Source organism: Lontra canadensis, unplaced genomic scaffold (genome assembly GCF_010015895.1).
Source record: "Lontra canadensis isolate GAN:19392208 unplaced genomic scaffold, GSC_riverotter_1.0 scaffold138, whole genome shotgun sequence".
NCBI lineage: Eukaryota > Metazoa > Chordata > Mammalia > Carnivora > Mustelidae > Lontra > Lontra canadensis.
Window position 1 is genome coordinate 544,693 of NW_022631132.1, and position 20,624 is coordinate 565,316.

The window sequence follows — 20,624 nt, forward strand, 5'->3', positions numbered from 1 at the left end:
TTTTGATTCCTAACACAGCAAAAAGCCAAAAAGATGTTATCAAAACGAATCAAAATTACAAACCTGTATATTAAATGTAAAGAATGTTAAAAGACCACTTGTCAAAGGTGTGAATTTTTTCAGTTACTTATGAGGGAGGGACTTTGGGTAGAAGAAAGTAAAAGAAAGTAATGGAAATCAAATCTTCAAGATTATTAGCTATAAGTGGTGGAAGAAGAGTTCTCTAAAAGGATTTCAAAGAAAAGATTCATTCTCTACAATAAATGGAAGGAAGTTGTGCCTTACAAAGATGAAATATATAGAATAAAACCATATTCTGAGGGAGAAAACACCCCATATTCTTAAAAGAAAGCTCCTTCAGGGGTGGGGGTGGGGTTTAATTCTGTGCTTTCAACCTGAGGGTTTTCCTGAAACAACCAGGTACCAATGTAGGCTGATGTAATCAGATTGTCTATCCAAATGAGAGAGTGGCAATCCTTCCTGTTTACATGTTTTCTTGTTTTTTGTGAATGGCTATGCAATTATCCTGGTACGGCAGTTTGAACCTTGTATTTTAGTTTTTAAAAGAAATTATGAAAAAATTTGGCATGACACATTCATTGTATGTTTAATTTTATTATGGATCTTAATTTTTGCTGTAATCATACAGCTTTTGGTCTCTGAAGAGAAAACTGTTACACGAGGAGTTGAAGTCCCAGCGCTGTAAATACTATCTATCCTTGCTATCTCTCCCAACAGCTGGGATACCTGTTGTTGGGCAGGCAGCATTCCTCACAATCACAGCACTAAAAGAAGATGCTAAAAGTGAAGATGACTGTATATAAGAAAGTGTATGGCAGAAGGGACACAAGCTATCTGCCAATGGGAAGAAATATTTGATTTGTTTGTTGGATGAGTACCAAGGATAGCATCTCAAACTGGACTGGAGTTCCACTGAATAACACAGAGGTTCCTCTGTAAATCAAGTGACCGCTACAGATAGACAGTTATTCATTTCTGCTTTGGTTTGCATGTTTGTCCTCTGGCAAGGCATATGGCATATGGCTAATATCACTAAGTAGTGATATTTCTTCTTCCTCCTTTTGTTTCTTCTTGTACTGAAGGCTAGTGATTATGCTCATGTCTTATGAGTCTTGTGGAGAAATGTGGAAAAGGGTAGAGATCTAGGAGAATAGTTAGAGGCGCTGTCTCCAGTTTAAATGTGAAAATATTTTCTCTCTGAGCAAATGAGGAGGAGAGACTGCTTCTCTCCCAAGGGGAAAGGGCATGCTGACATGAGGAGACAAATTCCTGTAGCTAAGTGCAAACAGATAATAATCTCCTCAGTTTGGACATGTCACTAAGTAAAAGAGAATGTGATCTCCTCTAATGCCACCAAGGCACCTTACTTATGAAATGTATTTCCCACTCCCTGAAATGAGGGTTTTTGTCATTTTAATGAGGACACCAAGTTTTTACTTTCACAAACTTAATATTAATGGGCCCATTTCTGAAGTTGGAGTTCTTTGTACATTGCCAGAACATTGAAAAGTTCAATATTACCTTTTAATAATATGTTTGAGTAGGTGAATCCATTAGTCCTGATACCAAAGAGCATAGTACAGTGAATTTATTCATATCTTGCCATCATTAGTTCTTGGCTGCTCCTTTTTGACTATTTCCTATGTGGGGAAAATGTTGCTTTTTATGGGGATGACTCCTCAGATCTGAAGGCTGCCAGTTCATCATGGCACTATGAAAGTATGAAGGCAGCTGCAAGCTCCTCTTTTTAGAGGAGCCACTCAGAGCAAAATTCCAAATGTTTTTCTATGACAAAAGATCTAAAAGGATTTTGTACCATTAAAAAATTAATACCTAGGGCACCTGGGTGGCTTAGTGGGTTAAGCCTCTGCCTTCAGCTCAGGTCATGATCTCAGGGTCCTGGTACGAGCTCTGCATCGGGCCCTCTGCTCAGCGGGGAGCCTGCTCACCCACCCACCCCCGCCTGCCTCTCTGCCTACTTGTGATTTCTGTCAAATAAATAAATAAAATACTAAAAAAAGTTAATGCCTAACTTTCTTTGATGGTACAAAGAAAACAACAACAATTTTAATGGAAGCAAATTCAGGGGGTTGGCCATCCTCACAAAGCTGCATTATAAGAGATGCTTAAAAATGTCACCAAATTATTGAAGGAAGATGTGTAACAAATGTTACCAAATTCAAGAAAGGAAAATGTGCAACATTCCTCTCAAGGGTCCCCAAAAAAGTTTGAGCTGGAGTGATTCACAAAGAGGAAAAAGCCAAAAAGAACATAGTCGAAAGAGGGAGATGATATGAATGGTTGCAGGCCAGTTCAGGGAAATTTTTAGTTCCCTGACCTCCCAAACAAAGCCTTGCTTTCCTTACCTCTGCAGTTCATTAGTTCAGTGGGGCTTCTACCAGTATGCATGCACCAGGGACTTCACTGTTTCTCCTCTGAGATCTCTAAATTTCGCTCTCAAACATGGTATCTTCATCTGTCAGTTACTTCACTGCCTCTCATCACCCTGAGATGCTGTTCACTTTCTTTGCTGGGACCTTTAATGTCTTGGAGTGGCCAACTTCACCCAGTCCATTAACTATTTTCTGGCTAAACAGATTCCACTGCAAACTCCTTAGTACTCTATATTCCTTCACCTTTCTGAAAACTTTTGGCCAGTCTTACCATGCCAATTTCTAGCTCATGGTCACTTGATTCAACTTTGTCTGCACCTTATCCTGGGCTGCAGAGGACTCTTACAGGAAGCTGCAGAGCTGGGCAGTCCTGGTCAATACAGACTCATGTTGGCCTTGCTGGTGGGTCTCTTACCTCTCCCTGATTTCTTCCTTCCATCCTGCCCAGGGTATATATTCCAAGTCTGCTCCTGTTTCCTCATGGTCTTATTTCCAAAGCATTTTCCTAATCAATAGTTGACCAATCTCTGGGTATATGGAGAAGCATGGAATACATACATTTAGCTTTACCTCCCTTGTCTCAGAGGAAGAGGGGTCTCCCCTCTCTAAAGAAAATTCCACCTGAGTTTGGATCACTTCCCATTCGTCTCCAGGATTCCATTTCCATAATTATCCATAAGTACTCTTTCACTCTCAAGCATCTTCAACCTTGCTCTCTCCATGGCTGCCTTCCCTTCTACTGAACAACAACAAAAAAACTTAACTTTAACTTTGTCACCCATTCTAACTGCCATTTATAATGCCTGCATTTGCTTTTGCTCAGTACCCAACTTTCTGACCTGTGGTCTTTGTCCACTTCCTCTCCTTATCGTCATATGTTCTGGCCCCTACCTCTATCATCCTACTTAAATAGTTCTTGCCCAATGCTGTCCTCAATTTCTTTCTTCTATAGATTGTTCTCGTGGTCTCTATAATCCAATGTTTTTCTAGTTTTTTTTTTCCAGCTTCTTAGGCTGCTCTTTCCCTTTAAAAAGATTTATTTATTTGTTTATTTATTTAGAGAGGGGGTGGGGAGACAGTGAATCCTCAAGCAGACTCCCCACTGAGTGCATAGCCTGACACAGGGCTCTATCCCAGGATCCTGAGATCAAGACCTGAGAGTCCAATGCTTAACCAACTGAGCCATCCAGGTGCACATAGACTGTTCTAACTGCTCTGCAAACTCTTTTTCTTTCCTCCTCCCTTACTGTGGGTAGCCACCAAAGTTCTGTATTTAGCCCTTTGCTCTTCTTTCTCTCACTTGTTTTTCACAATCATTTATCATATTCCCCAAGCTTCAGCCAACACCTCCGTACTGCCATCTTCTATTCCTTCTACTTTCTTGAACCCTGATTTGAATATAAATCTTTTATATCTATTTCCCAACTATCTACTATCTGAAACTGATCTCATATTCTACAAATCAATCCCATGTACTAGCCCATTTCTGAGAGTGGTACTAGTATATGTTTAAGTTGTAACCCCCCCTCCCCAAAAGACCCTTTATGTTGAAGCCCTCAGAATGTGACCTTATTTGGAAAAAGGATCTTAACAGAGGTAATCAAGTTAAAATGAAGTCATTTGGGTGGGTTTATGGACTTATACAGCTGGTGTACATACAGAACGGAGACATTTGGACACAGAGACATGCAAACAGGGAGAATGTCATGTAAACATGAAGGCAGAGATTAGGATGATGAACCTACAAGCCAAGGAGTGTCAAAGATCGCCAACAAACCATCAGAAGCCAGGCGAGATGCATGGAACAGATTCTCTCTCACAGCCCTGAAGAGGAATGCACCCTGATGACACCTTAATCTCAGGCTTCTGGCTTCCAGAACTGTGAGGCAATAAACTTCTATTGTTTAAGCTACTCAGTTTGTGGTACTTTGTTGCAGTAGCCCTAAAGAACTAATATGACCGCTGACCCTCCAGTATCCTAGGCTAGGAAACCTAGCCTCATCTCAAATTCTTGCCTTTCCTTCATCATCTATATCCAATCTGGAGCCAAAGACTTTAGTTATTCTTCTGAAGTGACTCCTAGCATCTTTAATCTTATATTTTCTGTTATATCCTTTTCTTTTACTATTTTATCTGAGTTCCCATTACCTTCACTCTAGTCTCAGGCTTCATCATTTTATATCTAAATTCCTATAAAAGTCTCTGGCAGGTTTCTCTTTTTCCAAAATTTATTTCCTAAATAAATTTATTTCCTTTTATCATACTACTGCCATGATTAAGACATGCTTATAGTGCCATATTGTCTATTATGCTAAATGTAACCTTGGCATTCATGGTTCCCCATAATCTGGATCTATCTTGTCCACTCAATCTTTTATCCCCCTATACCCATCATCTTTATCTTTCCATAACCTTATAAGATGCAGTTCTTGTTAATTAATTGATCAAGCTCTGAAAGAGGGAATAATGAGAGGTGAGGGAGGGAAGGAAGGAGATTGGAAACCAAAATAAGTGAAAACTTTGGCTAGAACAATGAAGGAGAATGAGTCTCAGTCAATGTTTTCCAAATGTGCTCCCTGAACCACCAGCACCTAAATTGTTTAGGGTGCCTAATAAAATGCAAATTCCTGAACTTCATTATGGGTCTATTTAATCAAACCCTGCACCCCAGAAAATCTGATTTTTTAAAGGTAACCCAATGATGCTTATATATATCAGATCTGAGAACCACTAGTCTAAGTGGAGAAGGCAGACAGTGGCACATGTACTTTCCATCATGGCTAACAACAGAATGATTTTACACTATCATGATTTGCTTTGATGTGATTCCCCTCTTCAACACATTGCTTTGAGCACAGCAGTTCTTTCTTCCACAGCAAGAAGGTTTCCAGTAGTACATCACAAATAAGGGCTGGGTAATACAGAATCCCTTGAAGAATAGAAATTTTGTTACCAAGTTACCAAGGAAAGGTAATTGAGACTGCTAGGCTAGCTGTGACTCTTGCTTTCTTCAGGAAGTAAAATTTAACCAGACACATGCTCTAGGCTCCTGGAATTCAAGTTTGGTAGCATGGAGAGAGAAAAAAAAAACAACAACTCTGAGATCTAATGCTTAAGCTTTTAATTGGAACCAAGTGAAACTAAAACATGCAGCTGATTTAGATAAAACCTAAGGACCCACTTACTGGCTCACACTGAGCAGGATTCCTGCAGCTGACTACTACAAAAGCAAGATAACAAAATTAGATACGATCGAAGGGAAGAAAAATGCACAAAAGTCCTTGAATTAAAATGAATTGAAACCTTCTGGGAGAAAAGCTATTTGGTAAGCTCCATTAAGTCTATTGTAGATAGCTTTATTTGACAAAGCAGCATCCTGGCATGTGGAACAGGAAAGAAAATAGCTATAAGATGATCTGTCAGGGAGTTTCCAGTCTCTAAACGAATAAGATTCTGTGCAGTAGCCAATACAGCTTTTAACTCAAAGAAATACAGAAGCAAAATGCAATTATATAACGCTAGTAAGTGCATTTAATCTGAATCTCCCATACACCCTCCTTCCCTCAATAACTCCTTAAATTCAGCAATTTATCAAGCAAATATTCAAACTTATGGTCACGTTCATTTCAGGGGAACACTGGATTAACACAATACTGCAGATACTGAGATGGAGACAGTTCTATAAGTCAAAGATTAGTCAGCTATAAAACATCTTGGCTAAGCACTTAACTAATTTGAATAACTCAATTATTATGAAACTTTTGTTTTTTTAGCTTTAAGTTTATAGTATGCATTTGCAGTAATTAGTTCACTATTCTGAAAATATTATCTACTGATTACAAAGGATTTATTCAATATATATGGAGGTTCAGATGTTTAGGGATCTAAGATATGGTAAAAATAGAGGAAATTCAGATGTAACAGCTACAAATGCCTTTTTAAAAGTCTGATTTGGTAGTGCCTTTCCTTAAGAGTTTCTGTTCATGGAGTAAAGATTCTAGGGCCACTCAAGTGGCTATAGAGCTGCTGACTTCAATATGCAAGTACTGAAACCAAGAAATTCTGATTTGCATTATAGTCAATTGGTTCTCTGTTGGTCTCTGTCTCTGTCTCTCTCTTTCTCTCTCTCACACACACACACATACACACATACACACACCACACAGTAGGGACAGTTTGCTAAGATATCTCCAATGCCTAGCACAGTGTTTGGCATGCAATAGTTATTAAATGAATGAATTTGTTTAGCCATCCCAACATTCCTGTTAGATGGTTGTATAATGTACTGCTTACAAGGATGGGACCTGAGCTCAGTGGGACAGAAGTCCTTCTGGCGTCAAGAGGAACACAGCTGGGACCAGAACTCAGGTCCTCTAACTTTAGGTCCAGTGCTTTGTCCATTGTACATTACTGACTCCTAAGACTGTCTAGAATGGCTTACCTGAAAACACTGGACTTTTGGCTGATATTTTAATCTTGCTTCTGGTAATTCTCTCCCTGGTTTGTTATGAAATTGAAACGCAGTGTAGTGTCCTATTGTTCAGCAGGTTTGCCTTCTGAGTTCCACTGGGGACCCACAGTCTCGTGGCCTGTCTCATGGTCAGGTCCTGACTACACTAAGCGCAAAAGCCTTTACCCAAACATCTGTCTGTAGACTCCTGTTTGGTTCCCAATAAACCCCTTAGTAACCACATAAAAGGCAGCAGATAGGTAGGCTGTCATATATTATAGATATTTCCCCTTAGTTGGTAGAGTCTCTTTTAACTTTGTGATTCTTTAAAGAAAAATATTTAATTTATATTAAGATAAATTTATCAAAAGTATCTTTTATGATTTCTATCTTGGGAGACCTTCATCCCAAATTATATAACCAACTCCTATATTTTCCAGGATTTATTTTGCTAAGTTTTTAAAAAAATTAAATATTAAATCCATCTGTTACTAATACTGGTGTAAGGTATATATATGATGTAGGGATCTAACTACTTTTTAACATGTCTGGCTAGTTGTCTATTTATGTGTAAGCTCTCTTATGATTTCTACCATAGAACATATTATTAATAAATCCAAATCAAGTGCTGCTTAAATGTCTAGCCTTCCTAAGAGAAGACAGTCCACTTTTAATTTGGGACTGTAATGGAAGGTGGGAGTGAATAAAAAGATCCTTAGCCACAGGGTTGATGTTCAACCACTGTGTACTTCTATGGCTTTACCAATTGTTTCTAGCTGGTTCCAGGCTGATGGTTTTGTGCCCATACCTTACTGGATGTTAGAAGTTTTAAAATATCATCCCTGCAAGTAGATGCTAATTAAATGAAACAAAGCAGAATTATCTTTACCTGATTCCTCAGTTTCTTTTGTTTCTGTGGTTTCTTCCATTTCCTCATCGGACATCTCCATTTCTTCTTCTCGTCTGATTCCCATTAATTCATCATTATGTATGTTGCGAATTTCCTAAGGTTAAAAGTTATGCTTTGTTAGTGGGGAAGCTTTGAAAATATTGAAGAAATGAACAGAGTTAAGGAGAAGATGAAGCAGGGTTTTTTGACATATGAAAAAACTTCGGAGTACTCCTAAGGCAAGAACAAAGGGGCATGCTGGGGCTGAAACTGTCTTGAAAGACAAAGCAGACTTTGTACATTCTGTCTTCCATAAGGCATTCTTTCCATATCCAGAGCTCTGGCAGTTGATGATTCTTATATCCCTCCTATATTAGAAAGTACTGTTGGTCATGAAAGGCCTCTCACCTCTTAAGTGGATTTCTGGACTTTCCTTGAAGGGTTCTACCATTTTCACCTTCCCATATCAAATTCTTTAATTTTGCATCTCCAGGGGCACCTGGGTGGCTCAGTGGGTTAAGCCTCTGCCTTCAGCTCAGGTCACAATCTCAGGGTCCTGGGATCGAGCTCCATATCGGGCTCCCTGCCCACCGGGGAGCCTGCTTTCCCCCTCTCTCTGTCTGCCTCTCTAATTTTAATCCCTCCTTATGTCAAATAAATAAATATATTTAAAAAATTTTTTGCATCTCCATCCTCTTCCCTCTCTACTTACAGACTTAACTCAACAGAACTCTTAACCTAACTTTTGCAGGTTTAGAAGTTAACATAAAAAATGAGCTGTCAGGAGTGAACTTCTATCAGATGAACTTTTCCAGGGATAGTAACTATACTCTGAACAAGACACAAAATCAAACCAAGCCAAACCCCTAACTACTTGATGGCACTGGGGAGCGAACGAAAGCAGGCATATCCTAAAGAATGGCTGACACTTGGAAGAAGGATGTGGGACTCTCAGTTTTTTAAGAGCCTTTTAGTCTGACAGCAGACAACAGTTAGCAGCTCACGGGGTGGCCACATTTTTTTTTAAGATTTTATTTATTTATTTGACAGAGGAGAGATCACAAGTAGACAGAGAGGCAGGCAGAGAGAGAGAGGGAAGCAGGCTCCCTGCTGAGCAGACAGCCTGATGCGAGACTCGATCCCAGGACCCTGAGAACATGACCTGAGCTGAAGGCAGCGGCTTAACCCACTGAGCCACCCAGGCGTCCCTGGTGGCCACATTTTTAACAGGAAACCCTGTCTTTATGTCTTAAAGAAATCAAGAAGATAGCCACAGGAAAGTGAGGAAGGGATCCCAGAAAGGAGACAGACAAAGAGAGAGAGATCCAAATTCTGCCTGTAATAGCTGCTCAAATTTCTGCATGACGCTTGAACCATGGAAGCACAGGACAGATTCCAAACAAAACAGCTAAGTCTAAAAAAAATGGAACCTAGATTTGAGCTGCTAAGAGAGATAATTTCCAGCTTAAATTCGATTAAGTAAATTGACCATTAAAACAAAAGAAACTGAAGTCAATCTTCTTTGGAAGAACATAACAAAATGAATATAACAGAATATAACCAGAGCCTTAAAAGAAAAATATTCAAAAAATGCAGGCAAAGCCCCAAATTACTTGATTTATGAACAACTAAGATGAGATGACCCACCTTCAAGAGAAAAGATTATCAACAGAAATAAAACTTGAAATGAACCAGATATGGGAGTTAGCAGACAAGGAGTTAAAGCAGCTATTAAAACTATCTCAATGATAGAAAGGAAACATGCTCATAATGAATGAAAAGATAGGAAATCTTGGCAGAGAAACAGAAACTTTAAAAAAGAACCAACTGAAAATTCTAAAACTGAAAATATAATATCCAAAATAAAAACAACTGGCTGAGCCTAACTTTACAATAGAGATGGCAGAACAAAGAGTGAACTTAAAGAGAGAACAATACACATTTATCCAATCTGAAGAACAGAGAAACTAACTGGAATCACAGAGTGGAGAGATGAAATGATTCAATATACTTGAAGAAAAAATAGTTGAAGATGTCTCAACTTTGATGAAAGACATTAACCTATATATTTGAAGAGCTCAGGGAACCCCAAGCAGGAGATGTGTGAAAAGGTATGTCTAAGAACATCATAGTCAAATTGCTACAAACTAAAACATTAAGAGAAACTCTAACTTTTTAGTTAGCTAAACTCATTGTGATAATCATTTCACAATCCATGTAGGTCAAATGATAATGCTGTGTATCTTAAACTTATACAGTACAATATGTCAGTTCTACTCTCAGTAAAACTGGAAGAACAGAGGAACTCTTAAAAAAAAAAGACATATTCTATACAAGGAGACAATCTGAATACTTTGGTTTCTTTCAGAAACAATATAGGCCAGAAGTCAGGAGAACATTATCTTTAAAGTGCAGGAAGAAATAAAAATATCTCTTTATTCAGAATTCTATATGCAGAGGAAAATTCTTTGAAGAATGAAGATAAATTAAATCTATTTTCAGACAATGTAAATGCAAGAATCTGTCATCCAAAGATGTACACTATAAGAAGTGTGGAAGAGGGGCGCCTGGGTGGCTCAGTGGGTTAAAGCCGCTGCCTTCAGCTCAGGTCATGATCTCAGGGTCCTGGGATCGAGTCCCGCATCGGGCTCTCTGCTCAGCGGGGAGCCTGCTTCCCTCTCACTCTCTCTGCCTGCCTCTCTGCCTACTTGTGATCGCTCTCTGTCAAAAAAAAAAAAAAAAAAAGAAGTGTGGAAGAAAGTTCCTTAGGCTGGAGGGAAGTGCTACCAGCTATAAACACAGATCTTCACGTAGGCATGAAGAACTTTTTGGAAATGACAGAGATCACACTGGAAAAGTCACTTTTAAAAAAGCATGAAAACTGTGCATTTTAGAGCACTTTGCAACCATTTAGAGACCACTTAATGCCTGTCAGAGGCTTCTCAGCACTGAGCTCAGAATTCCCTGCCTACGTTAGCCCCAGCTGGGCCATAATACAGGAAATATCCAACACTGTCTGGTGAAAACTGCCTCCATTTAGGGGGATTATAAATATTTCAAATGGATTTCTTAATAATTAATGCTATAGTTAATCAGTATCTCAACTGATATTCTCCTTTCTTATGCCTTTTACTGGGAAAAATGATAATCTCTGTATCAAGATAAGTTTTCACTACAGATAAAGTCCCTTTTAAAAACACAAGGTATTCAGTATTTTCACAGGTAGTTAAGAGGTAATAGAAAAACAGAAATAATAGAAAATAGAACTGCTAACATAGCATCTCTCATGTGCTACAGGGGCATTACTTAAAATAGAAGAAAACAGTGACTTGCTTGAGAAAAATGAACTTTAAAGGGCTGTGTCAAGAGAGAGATTTGCTATGTCTTATTCAAACTCATTGCATAGAGAAGAAAGGAATTGCTCATTTTTAAGAATTCATTCTGTCTCAGGAGTCTGGGTTTCAGTTATCATCAAAGAACAGTTACTGGCAAGGTGATTATAATGAGGTTTGACACTGGCAAATTCGAATATTATACAACTTGTGGCATCAGGAAAAGTTGTGGCTCTCCTAGTTGCCTAACAAAAATGTAGCCTGTCAGAGGGTGTAAGCAGAGACTGATTCTCAATTCACAAACATGTCATCTGACTCTGGGAAAGTTACTGTGCTTCTCAGCAGAGTAAACTATGTTCCTTCTAGGGAAATGTCCCTGGGCAGGAAGATCTAGCTGAGAGATAAGACATGCCCCGTAGCTGCTCAGCCCTACAAAACATCTTTCTGCTTCCCGCTGGGCAAGAAAGCATCATTTCTTCTGAGAAGTATAAAAAGTTCAATAACTAAGTAATACAGCTTATCTAGAGGTCTTTCATGTCTTCAAAAAATCTCCAGAAACAGAAAGACCTATGGGTAAATTTTACGTCAATGCCTGAAAATACCTCAGGAACAGGAGTTACCAATTCCTTTAGCTGATACTGAAATGAGGGTAAGAAAAACTAAGGGGACCTTGTTCTCCATTGTTCAGTCAGGCATGCAAAGTGGCGGAGCTTAGATACTGCCAACTAACCATCAGGCAGTGCCCCTTAGCTACAAAGAAACCAAGCCCTGTACTGTTACTCTCTTATAAATAACCAATAGAAAGACACGTGAATAGGATAAAGGCAAAGAGAACATCAGAGGTTATAGGGTATCATAGCAAGGCAAACTCATGAGGAGCATATAGCAAATGACAGTACCCCTAAGTAAAGCAAGTACGTTTTTAATTCTATGAAAGCCTTACCTTTAAAGCACTTGATATCTAAGATACCGATTTCTGTCTCTCTGGTTGGGTCAAGAAAGCTCTATTTTGGGAAGCAAACCCTAACAAATACCTTCAGAGTGAAGGACTAAAAGGTAAATCCTTAGGGTAATTTCCCTAAGGAAGACACTCTACCAGGAGGTGAACTCTGAGCCACTGAAGTGCAGGCAGCAAGGGAACTAGCTGTCTCCCAGATTTGCCCCCTTTCCTAGCCTGACATTTGGATCTAGGGCTGAAACCAAAAGAGTGGCAATGGCAGGCATAAACATTTTCTGGATGTTTTCATTTATAAATCTCCACCTGAAATTGACTGGGCCGTGTCACTGAGAGACTGTATTGAAAAAGGAAAGATAGCACTCAAGTTTCTATTCCATTCTCCCAACCACAGTTAACCTATGATATTTTTCATTTGAACAGCAAACTGTTAGTGATTTCTATAAATGCATCATGATGACTTTGAGTCTGTTTTAATGATAACTTTTTCTGACACTTAGAAATTCACAAACTGCTCCACAAGGGAGGGGAAAGAACGTTAACACAGAATTAAACTGAAATCGGAGACAGAGGGAAATGCACAGAAAGAATCACCTTTGTACCAGCTGACATTTAAAATTTATGATAAAGTAAGCAAATTGCAATCATTGTACATTAAGTATCTAATTCTATAGTTCCACAAAAAGTTATGTGAACTTAAATTCATCTTACCTGTTATGATAGTAACAACGTTATCAGTAAAGCAAAGTTCCTTTTTAATAGTGTAACAAAACTGTACTTACCTAGACTTTCAACATGAACAAGATACTTGGTGAGGAAGGGGTCAGATGAAGGAATGGAAAGGAACAGATAGCTTCTAGACTTACGTAGAAATTTGAATCTGAGCTATCATTCAGTACAATGAAGCAAAGCACAAACACAAGTTCCTAATGCCCATTGTATGATACACATGGAAATAAAAATTAGGTTGATCCAAACTGTGTTAATAGGTGTTCTGATGCCTGAAAGCTAACAGCTAGTATTAGAACACATGGGTCCTAAAACAAGGGTATGCGGGGTAACTTGAACAATCTGTCTGCAAATAGTTCTTCAGAGTTTAGAATGGTAGACTTAGAAATCTAGAGAGAAAGTTATTTTAGCAATCACGGTATCTCATTTTACAAGAATGCTAGCAATTGTCAAGTCCCTTTTCCTCTGGCCTGATGGTATAAAATCTCATAGTGGGGAGGATGCAAGTGGGTCTGTTCTAGTGCCTACTGCTACAGCTCTAGTTTCTATATATCATCCAAGGTTTAGCGTCTAATCTAGGCCAGCCTCTCAGTGAGAGAAACACAAGGTTTTAAACAGTTCTGTAGAAAAAGAGTTTCTACAATAGAGAGAGCTATCAGTAAAGTAATTGTAGATACGAATTTTTAGTAAAGAGGATCTTTAGTTTTCTCTTATTACCCTTTTCAATTTTATCAGTAGGAGCCTCACACACATATAAATCAGGAAAGTAAACCAATGAAAGACTTATTAGCAAACTAGTATGTCCAGCATATGTTACTGAGGTGGAGGTGAGAGGCTGAGCTCCCTGAAGGTGGGGACTTTCCCTTCTTAACAACCCCACTCTCAGCAGAGTAAGACAATGTTGGCGGCTGGTAGGATGAAAATAAGACAAGGAACAGGTACTTTGTGACATGAGGAGGGTACTGGCTAGGTCATTCTCAAAGGCAACTGGCGAAAAAGGCTCAATGTCAGAAACTTTCACCTTAATGAAACCTCTGGTTTAGGAATTATAGCTTTGAACCACAGGCCAAGAAAAAGCCGGTCTAGTTGGTTTAAGCCACTGAGATGCTCTGGTTCTCAGTGGGGTGCTCAGAGACAGCCCCAATTTAAGAGGATGGCAGTCACTTTCTAGAGTTTCCTATTATCAAGTTAAAGTATGCAGAGGTTTAAAAAAAGCCATGATTTAAAGAGGTACCCATGTAAAGTAGAAGAGGTCTTTTTTAGGTTTGGGAAATGCAATGCCAGAGGAAGGTCATGAGCTATGTTCCACTTTCAGTAGTTTTACTTATCAAGGTTGAGGTATTCAAGGTAGGCCTTAATTTAGTCCAATCCAATAGGCAGGAAGCATTTTTCTGGGTTTCTACAAAGTCTACAAAATACATTATGAAACATGTAGCTCTTAACAGTCATGCTAGCCATGTGCTTTATCCTCATCACTCTTTCAAGGAAGCTCTGCCACAATATTAGGTGATAGGGTAGATAGCTCTCCTCTACAGGCCAGAGAAATGTCCAGCTTATAGGCTATCTTTGCTGAGAAGATAATTAAACTCAAGTATGTACCCACCAGAGAGGCAGGCTTGATAGAACTATACTTCTCTACAGAGAGCCTTGATAAATAATATTCATGGAAATATTTTATTGCAAAGTCATTTATAGAAGGGCTGTGGTCTGGACAAGTCAGTGCTCAAACCAGAGGTTCCCTTCCTCCTATGAAAAGACATTTTTATACTGGCAGGGCTTTCCACTGGGAGGTGGGGGGGCAGTTCAGACAGCTTTTTCCCACCCTGAGAATGGATACATGTGTATATACATTGGAGAAAAGTAGAGACTTAAAATTGCTTTTCTACAATCATAAGACATATTGAACATTCTCCCTCAAACTTTATTCTTCTGAACTGCTCAGACTAAAGAGTGGATATTTTCAGTTTAGGGTATTAAACTCCACTCCCCACCCTTGATCACTTTCTTTAACTTCCTAGCTCCCTGAAGGCAAAGACCATCTCGTCCTGAATTGCCTGTCATGATGCCTCAGACAGAGAATGTGCTTCAGTTAACTTTTGAATTGAAATGTTGAATTTTGTTTGTTGAGGCTCAACAAAGTCAGGTAGCCCTAGGATTCTGAAATCATCTTGTGCTACTATAAGACAATAGCTCCCTGTTTTGTTCCTAATTCTCTTTTTAAAAATAATTTAAGGGGCGCCTAGGTGGCTCAGTGGGTTAAAGCTTCTGCCTTCAGCTCAGGTTATGGTCCCAGAGTCCAGGGATCGAGCCCCGCATTGGGCTTTCTGCTCAGTGGGGAGCCTGCTTTCCTTCCTCTCTCTGCCTGCCTCTCTGCCTGCTTGTGATCTCTGTCTGTCAAATAAATAAATAAAATCTTTTAAAAAAATAATTTAAAATATCATGAGCTTTGTATTATTCTATTTATCAATTGGGCTGATGTCTTCAGGGAATTTTCTTCAGTGACTCCCAGGTCCCTTTGCTGAGCCAGAACTGATGGCTCAGAAGCTATCAGTTTATGAACATGGTTTGGCTTATTTTCCTCTAAATGCTCTTCACAGTTTTCAAATTGTTGCCACACAAACTATGCCATGTATTCTCATGAAGGACAGAGAGATTAGATTGCTATCTTCATTTTATAGGTTAGGAAATTGAGGTCCACAAAGATTAAATGACTCACTCAAGAGCACAAGACAGTTTACATCAACACTCCGAGAAGAATTTCTAGTTTTGAACTGATCACTTACTAACTGTATAATCTGAGTACATCCCTTAACATTTCTGTGTCTCAGTTTCTTCACGTGTAAACCATGGCTATCATATCTAGTTATTATCCCTTGTGGAGTTAAGAATGATAAACTGAAATATTACTATTTGTCATTTATATAGCATTTACATTTTTCAAACTCTACATATCTCTTTTCTCATTTAATCCCACATAACTGGTTTCATTATATCTCCAATTTACAGGTGAAGAAACAGAGACCGAAAATGTCAGACTAACTTGGTCAAAGTCACAGAGCTGCAATGTGTCACAGCTGTGATCGAGATTCTCTGACTCCAGATCCAGTGCTCTTTCCACTACACCACATCTACTGGAAGCTCACGTAAGTGAGACAAACAATGTGAAAGTGCTTTATAAAATGTAAATGCCTTACAAATGCTATATAAATGTTAAGGAATATGACAACCTGCTACCATACTAGCAAAGAGGACTCAGAAGCAAAGTTGAAAAAGCTGCTGCACACACAGATCAAAAGTGTCAGGGGCTGGGTAAGGAAGCTGCCCACAGGAACAGAAGAACTTGAAGTATAGGTAACACCATTCCAAAGGTAGATCCGTGAAAACAAACCTCCCATCTTGGTTTTAAAGCTTGGACTCAGGATAGCAACCTAATCACATCAGACATATTCTGTGCTAAAAGGCACTAGAGCACAAGTGCAGAGCTAGGTGTCAACCTTAATCTGAAATCAGAGTCCTCTGTTACCTTTAAAGCTGCCACCTATAAAGATGGCTGAGTGGATTTGATCAAAGAGGCACAGAAATTTCAACCCTCCAATGTAACACCAGCGTGGACTTTCAAGATGCTCTAATAAATGTAAGACAGCCCTAATATTTCTAACACTAGACACACGGGTCAGTAATTATCATTGTACTCAAGACTAGCTAGCTTGGAGAAGTAAACTTACAATTATCACAGCTACATTTTCACCACTCAGGTTTTCATCTAGCAGAATGAATTCAAGACAACACATGCACATTTATTACCCTTTTGGCGGCACATGATCTGGTCACAGTGACAGGCTATAGAACACATCTTAGTGTTTCATTAGAGCCTTGTTGTGACCATGGGAGTTTGGCACTATTTAACTCTGACTAAACTCCAAATCAATAACTTGTTAAAGAAAGAAACTGTCCCCCTGAGGGGCTACCAGAGTAAAAAGTTACCAACCTCAGCTTGTTTGCACCAAACGCTGATATTTTTACGCTGGGCTTTTGTGAAATGGTCCCATGCCTTCTGTTTGGAGGCGGAATGGTACACAGCTACTATCTGCTCAACTGCAGTGTCAGATCAGCAGTTGAATCAGGTCGGAGTATCATCCAGGGTTGGCGAAAGAGAGGAGAAAAGAAGTAAGAGAAGCATCAGGCTTGTTACATCTCTCGTATGACACCAGTAGGCTACGGTTATGCTCAGAAAACGTTACATGTGTTGGGGTACCATGATCTTAGAGAAGACTCAAAGGCAGAGATACCAATATACAGAATGAAGAAAGGGAACTCCAGAAGGTTTGGGGTGAAATGGTGACTAAATTTTTAATACAGGCAGTCTGTATCCAGGCAGGTGAGGTAAGAGCTGCGGTGAATGTGACTTAGTACTAATGTAATTTAGTACTAATGACCCAGCACAGCATGGCAGCAAGCGGCAAACTTGTACCAGCTCCTTCTGACCATAGGCTTCTTTTATAAACAAAATGAGCTTGCATACTTGACTTCAACAGAATCCATCCTATTGTTATCCTGAGGTATATTGAGCCAGAAGCATCAAATCGGAACCCAAGATGAACAGAATCTATTTTAAGTCTACGTAGATGGGCTTGTTGACTGGAGAAATAGAAGTTTTATGGAAGAATACTGTGCAAGTGCAGTCCTAAAGCATATTTTTCAGAGTCTCTTTAAAAATGTCAAACGGAAAAATGTGTACAAATGCTCTGGTGCTTTTACCTAACCAGCTCAAGAGAAGGGAAACTTAGACAAGACTTTTTGGGGGAGAGAAACAGAAGGATAAGAGCCTCTTCCTGGTGGGTAGTCACACTAAGAAAATCCAGAGGTGTTATTTTTTTTCTTTATAGCCCTGATTGTAACCTGTCTGTGAATGATTTAGGGATTTATAGTCCCATGATGCTCGCTGCTCTTTTTTTCTAAAGTCCTAAAAACATGTGCTTTCTCTGCCTGGATTCTATGCCCATATATATTTTCAAAATAAAAATGGAAAATGAAAGAACTCTTCCTTAATCCTAATTATGTGTGAGTCAAGTGTGGGAAGTCACATATGGGAAGAGTGGGCCTTAATTGTTTAAAAGCCAAATCATAAAACTATACTCTTATTTTTAAGATGAATATAGTTCCTTACTCAAAAAAAGAGTGCATAGTTGTATAATATGTTGAACTAAAAATATCAGTTGAGAATTTTTCTAATCTGTCTCATTTAAGAGTCCTTGTAAAGGTTTGTAGTAGTTCTTCTCCTTCTTCTTTTTTTGTGCAAAAAGGTGGTTTTATTCAAGTACAGGGACAGGACTCATGGGCAGAAAGAGCTGCCAGGAGTAGTACTTCTTTTTGAAAATGGCCATTTTGATGGCTTCCCATCCCATCCAGTGTCTATAACATCTAGACCAAAAAAAGAAGAAGAAGAAGAAGAAAGCAAAGTGAAAACAACAGGTAGAAGTAGCAAATTTGGCTTCTATTCAATCACCCTGGGAAACATAATTACACTTTCGCTAAAATGTAGTATCTGAGAAAACATAGTATGATAATGATGCAAATCTGAAGCACAGAGCTTATAAATGCTGATGCTGTAATCTAACTTTAGCAGTGAAATACCAAACTGTCCACTGAGGCCTGAGGCTGCTTATAACTTACTTTGAAAACAAGCAAAAGTAAAAGCACAGGACCGTGGTTCAGTGTTGGTGTTTCTAAGGAGATGAAGGAGATATAACAGAAAAAAAATGAATACAGGAGGTGCCCACATGTATCCCATTAAACTGGAGCTTGGGCATTTGGCCATCTAAGGAGAGCACAAGGCAGTGAAGAAGGGGTCCTTGGCCCTCGACACAGGATGGCTTTGTGGGCCTGGTTCCCTCATGGGGAATGTGGAGTCTAAGTGAAGCACCCTCTCATCCTTCCACAGAACTCTGACTTCTACTCACACTGAATGAGAATTCCAGAAAGGGCCTGCTTGAATTTCTCCTTTGCTTCTTCCATGTCTTTCTCATGGGCAGCTTTCTCATTCACCAGGCGGCGAACATGGCTGTTGGCCGACTGGATCATAGAGTAGAAGTTGTTGGCGCTGCGACGGTTCACCTCTCCCCGTTCAATCCAGGTGAGCAAGGTCTGCACAGCTTCTGAGAATTTGGAATCATCTGAAAAAAAGAGGATTTTTTAAATCATCAAAAGTAACCATGTCTCTGTCTCCCCAACAGGCTGGCAAGGAGACCACTGTGGCTCATTGGTTGTTAAAGTGGTTGTTAAATGAACTGCGGAGGATGAGGGGCTGTGCGTGCACCCACAGGCAGCAGGCAGCCAGGCCAGCTGAAAGGACGAAAGACCCCAAAAGTCGTCAGACCGGTGGCAGTCTATGAAGAATTTTCAGAAAGAGAATTGTTTCTTCTTTTTTAAAAAACATTTTCTTTGCTAACAGAGAGTTTACTGATTAGAGTAAAAGTTTACTGATCAGCGTTTTCACATATTGAGAATTTCTTAACCTCTCTGACTGTGTGTGTGTGTGCAGGTGTGTAATCTATGAATTCCTGTTTTTTTTTTTTAATAAGGAAAAGTAAACCTGAGTCTTGAGTTAGCTTGAATTTGATAGTAACTTTATCCTGGATCCGTAAAATCGCAGTGTTGGAAGGAGCCTTAAGAAAGAGTTACACGGGTAGTTCTTTAGGCATCAACACTTACATTTTTGACCTTTTATAGCATCACTCCTGCATTCAGTTCACAGCCCCAGGCTTTTCACTCAGTCCCAGTCACAATCTATTTTGATGTAATTCACTCTATTTCTACATTTCTCCACATCCTGATTCTCTTGCCTGAGGAACCCTCCAAGTAGATTTCTGCAGCTAGTTAGGAATTGTTCCCTGATGTTAAAATAGTAGCACAACTTATCCAAAGCTTCTGGCCCAGCTTCCTGAGATAGGCACTTATATATTCTGTCAGAGGCTCCTGAGAGAGAGATCCATTAGCATCCCACTGAAGGCCTGTTCTAGGGCTCCACATCCCTGTCTGGCCAGAAACCCTTATGTCCATTGGAATAGCTCTCACTGTGGTTTTGACTTCTTGCCTCTTGCCATTTTTCAGTGTAGACATATAATGAGAGGTAAGCCTTCCCTTTAAAACCACTTTTTATTTCATTACTTGCATACAATCTTTATGTTTGCTGCTCATTTTTTGCATGAGGTCCATACACTATCACATTCATTCTCTAAAAAAAAAAAATCAGATCAACTTACTTGGTGTGTTATGAACTTGATGTTTTACCAATGCTTTCAGCCATTCCAGCTTTTCAGAATGTACCATTGTTTCTGTCTCTACTTTATGTCTCTCTTCTCTTACAGGAAGACAAAATAATCCAAATGAAGGATTTCTTTAAAAAAAAAAAAAAGATTTTGGGGCACCTGGGTGGCTCAGTGGGTTAAAGCCTCGGCCTTTGGCTCAGGTCATGATCTCAGGGTCCTGGGATCGAGCCCCTCATTGGGCTCTCTGCTCAGCGGAGAGCCTGCTTCCCCCGCTCTCTCTCTCTGCCTGCCTCTCTGCCTACTTGTGATCTCTGTCTGTCAAATAAATAAATAAAATCTTTTAAAAAATTTTTATTATTTGACAGAGAGATCAAGAGATCACAAGTAGGCGGGGTTGCCCCTAAATGAAGGATTTCTTAAAATGTGTGAATCCTGGGCGCCTGGGTGGCTCAGTGGGTTAAGCCTCTGCCTTCAGCTCAGGTCATGATCTCAGGGTCCTGGGATCGAGTCCCGCATCTGGCTCTCTGCTCTGCGGAGAGCCTGCTTCCCCCTCTCTCTCTGCCTGCCTCTCTGACTACTTGTGATTT

General features: G+C 39.5%; 1 protein-coding gene across 5 annotated transcripts in view; it reads right to left on the reverse strand.

The window, feature by feature from the left end:
• Positions 1 to 20,624, reverse strand: part of ENOX2 (ecto-NOX disulfide-thiol exchanger 2) — a 261,275-nt gene that overhangs the window by 15,950 nt on the left and 224,701 nt on the right. For all 5 annotated transcript variants that reach the window (XM_032843376.1, XM_032843378.1, XM_032843374.1 and 2 more), the window contains 3 exons: positions 18,730 to 18,942; positions 16,758 to 16,864; positions 7,754 to 7,868 (listed from right to left, as the gene is read on the reverse strand). In XM_032843376.1, coding sequence (XP_032699267.1) covers positions 7,754 to 7,868; positions 16,758 to 16,864; positions 18,730 to 18,942 — 435 coding nt within the window. The remainder of the gene's footprint in view (positions 1 to 7,753; positions 7,869 to 16,757; positions 16,865 to 18,729; positions 18,943 to 20,624) is intronic.